This window comes from Engraulis encrasicolus, chromosome 18 (assembly GCF_034702125.1).
Source record: "Engraulis encrasicolus isolate BLACKSEA-1 chromosome 18, IST_EnEncr_1.0, whole genome shotgun sequence".
Taxonomy (NCBI): domain Eukaryota; kingdom Metazoa; phylum Chordata; class Actinopteri; order Clupeiformes; family Engraulidae; genus Engraulis; species Engraulis encrasicolus.
This window is the reverse complement of record NC_085874.1, coordinates 49,223,134-49,233,133: the sequence shown is the minus strand read 5'-3', so window position 1 is coordinate 49,233,133 and position 10,000 is coordinate 49,223,134. Positions and strand designations below refer to the sequence as shown.

The 10,000-nt window shown below is 45.3% G+C and overlaps 1 protein-coding gene across 1 annotated transcript in view; it reads left to right on the top strand.

Annotated features, from left to right (window-relative positions):
- Positions 1-10,000, top strand: part of arhgap18 (Rho GTPase activating protein 18) — a 35,644-nt gene that overhangs the window by 14,651 nt on the left and 10,993 nt on the right. The window contains exons 4-7 of the mRNA XM_063222224.1: positions 1,615-1,811; positions 4,443-4,608; positions 7,204-7,295; positions 8,350-8,427. Coding sequence (XP_063078294.1) covers positions 1,615-1,811; positions 4,443-4,608; positions 7,204-7,295; positions 8,350-8,427 — 533 coding nt within the window. The remainder of the gene's footprint in view (positions 1-1,614; positions 1,812-4,442; positions 4,609-7,203; positions 7,296-8,349; positions 8,428-10,000) is intronic.

Here is a 10,000-nt window from a genome sequence, read left to right as displayed (position 1 = left end):
CGGGCCGTACTAAATGACTGAACATGTTTGACACCCCTGTTCTAGGGTGTTTTTTGTTTGACACTCCTGTTCTAGGGTGTATTTGGTTGCAGTGTACTCTATAAGTGTTGAATTAACACTGCATTGTTTCAGAATGAAGTCCAGTTGGAGTGCTTCCTGGAACTGGCTAGTTTTTAAGATGGTGCTCTTTGTTGACAGACTTGGTGAATTTCAAAAAAACGTTTTAGGAATACCAAGGCACTCATCTTCTTTGTCATTAAAATGCATTTATTATGTTGGGCATAGCATGATTAAAACACTTCATGAAGTATTTTAGTCATACTATGCCCAACAAAATAAAGGCATTTTAATTACAAAGAAGATGAATGCCTTAGCATTCCTAAAACGTTTTTTTGATAACACTGCATTGTTAGACCCCTAATAGTCATCATCAAACTCATGGCACGGCACGTGTGAGAGGGATTGCGTAAAATCATGAAGAGGCCGTACAGTATTGCATTGTATGCCAGTTATTGGATTGGAGTTTGCTCTGTGATAGTTGTAATTCTTTGAAGGCCTGGAGGTGTTGCGTCAGCCAGTCTGCTCTTGACAAGAATGTGCTATTAAAATGCTTGATTGCACTTAACCTTATGTCCTTGTGTGTGTCTGTGTGTGTTTATGCGCGCATGTGTGTGTGTGCGTTCGCATGTGTGTGTGTTTGTGTGGGGGGAAAAAACCCAGAGTTGTCAAAATTCCAGAGTAAATTCTTTTATAACACCAGGTGTGCATCCCAATATGTGACCTTGCCTCCTCCACTTGCCTCCTCCACTTGCTTCTCGTCATGATGACATCACTGACAACAGCATTATATTTCAATATCTTGCCAAAGCTCAATTGTAAAGTCTTTTTCTCATTTGCAATTGGGATGGTGAAAGAAAAACAGTCCCTCAAAAGTTGTTGTGGCGAGGCTGACAGCTGGGAAACTTTATTGTTTTCTCCACGGAGGAGGGGCCAGGAGGCGGGATGAGGAGACAAGCACAAGTGGAGGAGGCAAGGCCACATATTGGGATGCACCCCAGGTAGAGTATTTACAACAGTGTGGAGAGTCAAATCACTCCAACTGTGGTGTCAAAAATCTGTGTAAAATTCTGCAGTTGGCCAGTGTAATTGAAACTTTACAGGGAGATGATTTATTCCCATTCCAGTGTTCATATTCACACAATACTGAGCAGAATTGACTTTGAAAATTGAGTTAAGTTCAACTCAAATCAGTTGTACTGTGTGGTTGCAGTGATGAGATGCTCAAATAATAGGTGTCAGGAAAAAGTAACAACTTAAGGGGTGTTAAGGAGTTATGAAAAGTATATTGTATGCTCCAAAATGTATCTTTGTATCACAGATTCTTGAGTGTATTCTTCTATTTATGTGTGTGTGTGTATGTGTGTGTGTGTGTGTGTGTGTGTGTGTGTGTGTGTGTGTGTGTGTGTGTGTGTGTGTGTGTGCGTGCACGCGCGTGTGTGTGCGTGTGTGTGTATTCTGCATATATGTTTGTGTTTTTTTCTCTGTGTATACTGTGTGCGTGTTCTGAATGTGTGCGTATTTCTTTTTGCACTGTGCGTAACGTTGCGTTGCCAGGTGATGACTCCGTCGGGAACGGAGCCTGTCCTGCCCCCGCTGCCCCCGCTGCCCCCTCGCCACCCGACGCCGAGACGGAGACGCACCTGAACCTGGAGGTGTCCTTCGCAGAGCAGGCCCTGAACTACCGCGAGCGGCGGGCGAAGGGCACCGAGCCGCACAACGACAGGGAGAGCGACGCAGACGACAGAGTGCCGGTGAGAAGAACACTATTATTTTTAAAATTGATAGCTTTGGATTAAATGAAAATAAATTAAGATTATTTTCTTAAATGAACCACGTCTCTCTGAACTACGTCTTTTGTCTTTTTCCTTTTACTATTTATTGATGACTCAGAGTTCCTATGTGCCTGGGCTACTAGTCCTTGTACAAATGGCTAATAAAGAAGTTTGAACTTTGAACTTGACCTATTACCGTCTGTACCACAAGCACCTTCATGGAGTGAATTATCATTCCCCAACTAAATAGATTCTAGAGTGGTATCTGAATGCTAAAATGGGTTCTAGAATGCTGCGTGAACGTTCTACGTCAGCGCTCACTCGTGGAACTTTGTGCTCCATAGTGAGACGAGCTCCAATTGTTGCTTATGTTCTTATTGTGTGTGTGTGTGTGTGTGGCCGCGTTCCACTCAGCAAAGGGTTAAATATTAACGTCTCAGCACTGATTTACCTGCGGCCAGTGAGCAAAGTTTACCTGCACACACACACACACACACACACACACACACACACACACACACACACACACACACACACACACACACACACACACACACACTCTCACTCACACACACAAAACAGGAAGTGCACTGCAGTGCAGCCGGCTCACCCTCGCCCTCGACCAGGCGCAGAGCAGAGGCCCAGAGTTTAGTGACATAAGCCGCGCGGGTCGGGGAGGGGAGATAGAGCTCGGAATGTCTTGATCAGGACTAAAAGGCTAAAGGTGGCGGCAAGATGAGATGTTTGCAACTGAACTCAAGTCAAGTCAAGTCAGCTTTTATTGTCAGTTTCGTCATCTGCCAAAGTCATACAAGGAAATTGAAATGACGTTTCTCTCTCTATACCATGAAAGGACATGTATACACAGGACTGACAGTTACAGACTGACATCCGAGTGCGAGACAGGACAAGTAACAGTGATGGGCCAACTCTAGGCACTCTACGTACACCTCCAGCAGAGACTGGTTTCCACGATAGAGAATAAATCCAACATCACTCAAACGCCAGATCCAAACACTGACGTATGACAACATATTTATTTCTCGTTTTAGGCAGTGTACAAGCTACAAAATTAATGCTTTAAAACACACAAGGTAAAACAGTGTCTTATAGTGTCCTGCCTCTGTAGCTGCGGTGCTGTGTTTTTGCTTTCGATTGTCTGAAAGCCATTCTGTGCTAAGGTGACATCTGGTGGAGATTTTCTGTAATTGCGTTGAGCCGAACACCTTCCCTCTGCAGCATTCTGTGTTGATGAACCAGCCAGTCACACTTTTATCTTTCTTCAAACTCTGCATGAAAATAAAGTGTTGAAAGGGGAACAGATTCATCAGGCTACTATGTCAACTATGTGAAAGACAGTGGCAATGTTTACAGTACGGTACTTATTCAAATAGTTGTAAGTAGCCGTACTGGAAACCCTCCAAACTCCAAAAGAGGAAGTTCCATCGTTTACAAATCAACAGCTCTACTTTGAATAACACGACCTGGACGAATGAGGACATGACTTCCTTGTAAAATCCGAGCCAGTTTGATCAACGTTAAAGGCTGGCACAGTAACCTGGAAATTAGGAATGGAAGTGAATGGGCGCTTTTGGCAAAATCAGTGAAATATGGGGTTTTAGACTATTTTGATCAAAACTAATGAGGGAAATAATTTGAAAGAATTTTCCAGTTGCCTTTCCACTTTCCCGGATTTTAACCCAGATTGTCCCCAGATTGTTTATAAGGTGACAGGTGCGATGTAACAAATAAAATCTCGAACAAGCAACATCTCAAGACCCAACTTTTCCAGACCACCTACAACACCTAGGCCTGCTTACCCAGTTCCTCCAATCACCACCGCTGCCCTCCTCCCTGATAAATTATTGTCATTGTTCTATGTTGTCTCTCATTGTCCTGTTGTTTCCCCCCCGTATGTCTGTGTTGTCTACATGTTTTTTCACATTTGTAAAGCGACTTTGAGTATCATGAAAAGCGCTATATAAAACTCATGTATTATTATTATTACTATTATTATTATTAAAATGTACTATTACAGACACGTAATGGAGCCACGAAGGCCTCTCCTCCACGCCCCCCTCCCTGGTCAGAATTTCAAGGTGCCCCCGAACAAGTCGCTGAAGACCCACCTTTTCAAAGCTACATATGGACTTCATTCATTTCTCTCTTTTGAAATGAAATGTAACTAAATGAAATTAATTTAATGTAATGTTTTTGATTATAAGGTGACCTTGGGTGTTCTGACCGTTGCCGTGTAACAAATAAAATGTACTAATAATACGTAACGGAGCCACTAAGCCCAGAATTTCAAGGTGCCCCCTAGTGCATTACTAGAGGCCTTGTGTTGTATTGTATTGTGGCTTAAACTAAAGACTAAAATGTTGAGGACTTTTAGTCGACTAAATAATGACTAAACAAAAAATATTTGTGAAAGACTAAAACTAGACAAAAATGTTGAGGACTTTTAGTCGACTAAATAATAACTAACCGAAAATGATTTTTGAAAGACTAAAAGCGACTAAGACTAAGAATGGACTTTGACACAAGACTAAGACTAAGACTAAATTGAAAAATGGATGACATAATTAACACTGCTCCCTCCCTGGTCAGAATTTCAAGGTGCCGCCGGACAAGACGGGCCACACGCGGGTGGGCGACCTGGCGCCGCAGGACATGAAGATGGTGCGGCGGCTGGTGCTGATCGAGATGACGGCGCTGTACGACACCGCACGCATCGACTGGAAGTCCAACAAGGTCATCAAGCAGAAGGAGAAAGGTGAGAGGCTGGCCTACGAGAGATGAGGCCTACATGTCATGCCTAATATTAATAGGCCAAGAGAGATGAGACCTGTAGTACATGTCATGCCTAATATTAATCATAGGTTTCGTTTATATTTACGTATAATTGCCAGTGTGACAGAGGTGTTGGTTGAAAATCACTGTTATAGATGGTTTTGTTTATGAGCGTCTGAACACGAAGCACCTCTTGCAAGAGCTCAGTCGAGCCGGATGTTGATGTGACAGACAGGTGCTCTCATATTCAGCCTAGTGTCCTGCTTTTCTCTGTCTCAAATGGCTACGTAAACATCAGAGTCCACCCCCATGTGGTGGCGGTAGGTATTGCGGGTGCCTTGACCTATGGCTGGAGACCGTGCCTCTTCACACTGACATAACAATAACCAACACACAGATAATAGAGGAGGGTCAGCATACCGAGCATTGCAGGCCTTAAGTTCTCTATTATCTCCCGGTGTCGTGCCAAAAAGCGAGTCCCTGCCAGAACACGACTGCCCTCATTGAAACAAATGGAAACCAATGACATTTTTTTGAGAGAAAATTATACTGATTTTTGCAGAATGAAGTACATAATTAATTAACTAAACATGCTCATGAAACATTACTCGTCTCCCACTTAATATGAGCTATTTGAATGAAACCGGAACATTTGTTATGACAATTCTTTGATTCTTGTATGGAAATAATACTGAAATTGTAACCAGCTCTTTGTAGTATTTCCAGAAGGAATGCAGATGCTTTATTGATAAGCTTTCCATCTTAAACTGTGTCAGATTTGTCTGCAAAAATGGCTAAAAAAATATCGGAAAAATTGGTCAGGGGTCGCGCAGCCAGCAGCCAGGGGTCGCGCAGCCGGCAGCCAGCAGCCAGGGGTCGCGCAGCCGGCAGCCAGGGGTCGCGCAGCCAGCAGCCAGGGGTCGCGCAGCCAGAGCCAGGGTCGCGCAGCCAGCCAGGGTCGCGCAGCCGGCAGCCAGCAGCCAGGGGTCGCGCAGCCAGGGGTCGCGCAGCCAGCAGCCAGGGGTCGCGCAGCCAGAGCCAGGGTCGCGCAGCCAGCCAGGGTCGCGCAGCCACTACCTACCGGTATTGTTAATTAATGCCGTTTAAAAACACACATATCCGCCATTGCTCTATTCAGCTCGCGCACCGCACCCCCAGGGGTGCACGCACCCCAGTTTGGGAAACCCTGCTCTAGACATTCCTGCCTGTAGACATATTATAGATGGTTTTGTTTATGAGTGTCTGAACACGAAACCACCTCTTGCAAGAGCCCAGCCGGGCCGGATGTTGATGTGACAGACAGGTGCTCTCATATTCAGCCTAGTGGCCTTGTGTTCTCACCAGCACCTGGACTTGCTGTGTGTGTGTGTGTGTGTGTGTGTGTGTGTGTGTGTGTGTGTGTGTGTGTGTGTGTGTGTGTGTGTGTGTGTGTGTGTGTGTGTGTGTGTGTGTGTGTGTGTGTGTGTGTGTGTGTGTGTGTGTGTGTGTGTGTCTTTGCTGAGCAGACTCTGAATGTTAGTGTGCTCTCTCTCTTTTTCTCTCCCTCTCCCTCTCTCTCTTTCTCTCTCTCTCACTCTCACTCTCACTCTCTCTCTCTCTCTCTCACTCTCCCTCTCTCTATCTCTCTCTCTCTCTCTCTCTCTCTCTCTCTCTATCTCTGTGTTTGTGTTTACTGAGCAGCTCCTGAACTTTAGTGAGCTGTGAGTGTGTGTGTGTGTGTGTGTGTGTGTGTGTGTGTGTGTGTGTGTGTGTGTGTGTGTGTGTGTATGTCTGTGTGCGTGTGCTTGTGCATGTGTGTGTGTGCGTGTGCTTGTGCGTGTGTGTGTGTGCTTGTGCGTGTGCGTGTGTGTGTCTTGTCTGAGTGTGTGTGCGTGTGCGTGTGTGTGCGTGCGTGCGTGCATGTGTGTGTGTCTGTGTGTGTGTGCCTGTGCGTGTGTGTGTGTGTGTATGTGTGTTTGCGCATGCGTGCCTGCCTGGTGTGTGTTATTGTGTGTACATTTTGTGTGTCTTAATTTGTGTGTGTTTACTGTTTACTTGTGTGTTTGTGTGTGTGTTATTGTGTGTGCATTGTTCGTGCTTTCTATTGTGTGTGCGTGCGTGCGTGCTTGCGTGTGTGTGTGTACTGTACATTATGTCTGCAGTATATGCGGCCATTGTGTGTAGAAAATACATTGAACATGCAGGATGTTTACTTGTCGCATCTACAGTATACAGAAGGCATAGAGCAGTGATTCTCAAACTGTGGTCCGGGGACCACTAGTGGTCCATGACAGAATTCAGGTGGTCCGCGAGGGGATTTCTACTTTTCCAAGACTATATTTGTAACATTTTTACAAAGCTAAAACAAAGCTGAAGTCTCATTTTCACCACAATAAGACAGGCTTGTAAATGTGAATAAAAAGTAAGTGATCTGCATCGAAATTAGCAGTGTCAAATAAGCACCCGTCAACAGTCAATTCAGTTGAGAGGTGGTCCCTGAATATTCTTGGGGGGACGATATGGTCCTCGGTCTGGAAAAGTTTGAGAAACACTGGCATAGAGTGGCATTTTTGATAAAACACATCTTGTCTTTTCCCAGAGTCGGGCATCTTTGGGGTTCCCCTGGCGACGCTGGTAGAACACGACCAGAGGAGGGTTCCAGGGACCAAAGTTCCTCTCATACTCACCAGGGTAAGGTCACCTCTTCCACACTTAAAAAAGTGCATACTTACTACAAATGCATACTTGGTTGGCACATATTCACCAGGGTAGGTGTACTTATGATGCACTTAATGCAGTGCATACGTACTACAAATGCCTACTAGGCACCTCTTCCACACTTAAGTACATACTACTACAAATGCATACTAGGCACATACTCACCAGGGGGAGAGGGAGTACACACTAAAAGTGCACATTTTCTAAAAGTGCATGTACTTACTACAAATGAAGAGCTTCGTTGCAAAATGATTTATATCCATTTTGGAAAAATTGACATTTTTGTATTAGACATTGAATTGCATTGCATTGCATTGCAAAATGCATTTTATATAGATTTAAAAAGTATCTTCTCAAAATATTTGAATGGGAAGAAAGAATTCACACATAGTTGGAAAGACGTCTGAACAGTCGTTTCCAATGATAAAATGCAACAGTAAAAAAAATGGCACTTACTTAATTTTGCAATGAAACTCAAACTAGTACACATGACCTCACATACTCATTAGGGTGAGAAGAACAACTGTCTGTAAGTGCATGTACTTACTACAAATGCATGTATGAACTTAACGTTTTGACCCTGCAGCTGGCCAAAGGAAATTGGATGTGCGTGAAATCTGACTGGGATTACTATAAATGCATACTTACTACAACGCTTTCGCTTTCAGCACATAATGATTACAAGTGCTCACTTGCTAGAAGTGCACACTCACAACTAGAGTAATGCATATACAGTATTTTGCTAGTACATATAGTACTGTGCTTACAACATGTCCGTATTCTTTACAAATTTTACGGCATGCAGTAAGTGTAGCCAATTGCATACATACTGGGACAGAACATTTGTGATGTGAAAAGGCATTGTTATACTGCAATGCTGTACACACACACACACACACACACACACACACACACACACACACACACACACACACACACACACACACACACACACACACACACACACACACACACACACACACATCTATACCTGTTTTCTCTGAAGCTGTCCTTTCCCCCTCCTCAGCTCCTCAGTCATATCGAGGAGGAGGGTCTGGACACTGAGGGACTGCTGCGCATCCCCGGAGTGGCCATACGAGTCAAGGTCAGTCCTCCACTCTCTTCTCTCTTCTCTCCTTTCTCTCTCTCTCTCTCTCTCTCTCTCTCTCTCTCTCTCTCTCTCTCTCTCTCTCTCTCTCTCTCTCTCTCTCTCTCTCTCTCTCTCTGTCTCTTCCTGTCTGCCTTACCCTCTCCTTTTGCCTGTCTGTTTTTCTGTCTCTCTTCCCCTTTCCCCGTCCTCTCTCTCTCCCTTTTCCTCTCCCTCTCTTTCTCTCCCTCTCCCTCTCCCTCTCTTTCTCTCCCTCTCTCTCCCTCTCTCTCTCTCTCTCTCTCTCTCTCTCTCTCTCTCTCTCTCTCTCTCTCTGTGTCAGGCCAGCCTTGCTTTGGCACAGAGAATACAAGGGAATGCCAGGAGGGCATGAATATTAGCCAGTTCAAGATCGAACAGTTGCTGAAAGAAAAGTGTGTGTGTGTGTGTGTGTGTGTGTGTGTGTGTGTGTGTGTGTGTGTGTGTGTGTGTGTGTGTGTGTGTGTGTGTGTGTGTGTGTGTGTGTGTGTGTGTGTGTGTGTGTGTGTGTGTGCTTTTGTCCATCAATAGATTGCCAGTGCATGATGGTATGGTGAATCTGGGAGTCTAGTAGTCTAGTAGCAGTAAACATCTGTCCCAAAACACACACAGTATGCTTGGCTTGCCCATTAACAGGTGCTCCTCCTAAATACAGTTCCACACTCTCTCTCTCTTTATCTCTCTCTGGTTCTCACTCTGGTTCTCACTCTGGTTCTCTCTCTCTCTCTCTCTCTCTCTCTCTCTCTCTCTGGTTCTCTCTCTCTCTCTCTCTCTCTCTCTCTCTCTCTGGTTCTCTCTCTCTCTCTCTCTCTCTCTCTCTCTCTCTCTCTCTCTCTCTCTCTCTCTCTCTCTCTCATATTCTGTCTCTTTTTTTCTCGAGAGGCACACACAGTTTTCTACTCCTGTAGGATCTCTCTCTATTTCTCTCTCTGTGTCCTTCTCTCAGTCCATCTGCCTCTCTGTTTCCCTCCTCCCCTCCTCCCCTCCATCCCTCCATCTCTCCTCCACTCTCTCTGTCCATCTGGCTCTCTATCCCTCAACAAAGTTCTGCAGCAGATCAAAGGTACATTTCTGTCTGCATCCTGCTGCTGTGGTAGCCACTTCTGAGGGCAGTAATGTTATGGAGCCTATTCAGTTCAGTTGGTCATTCAGTCAACCCGCTCCTCTCCTCTCCTCTCCTCTCTATTCCTCTCCTCTCCTCTCCTCTCCTCTCCTCTCCTCTCCTCTCCTCTCTTCTCCTCTCCTCTCCTCTCCTCTCCTCTCCTCTCCTCTCCTCTCCTCTCCTCTCCTCTCCTCTCCTCTCCTCTCCTCTCCCCTCCCCTCAGATTTCTTTTGTGTGAGTGCGTGCGTGAGTCTGTGTGTGTGTGTGTGTGTGTGTGTGTGTGTGTGTGTGTGTGTGTGTGTGTGTGTGTGTGTGTGTGTGTGTGTGTGTGTGTGTGTGTTGAGGCGGGAGCTTGCTTTCCTGTAATCTTTATGCGCTGTATTGGATGGGCTGGGCAGATGGCCCCAGTGTCAAATGGAAAAGCCTGTGCAGTATCTGCTGTGTAGAATT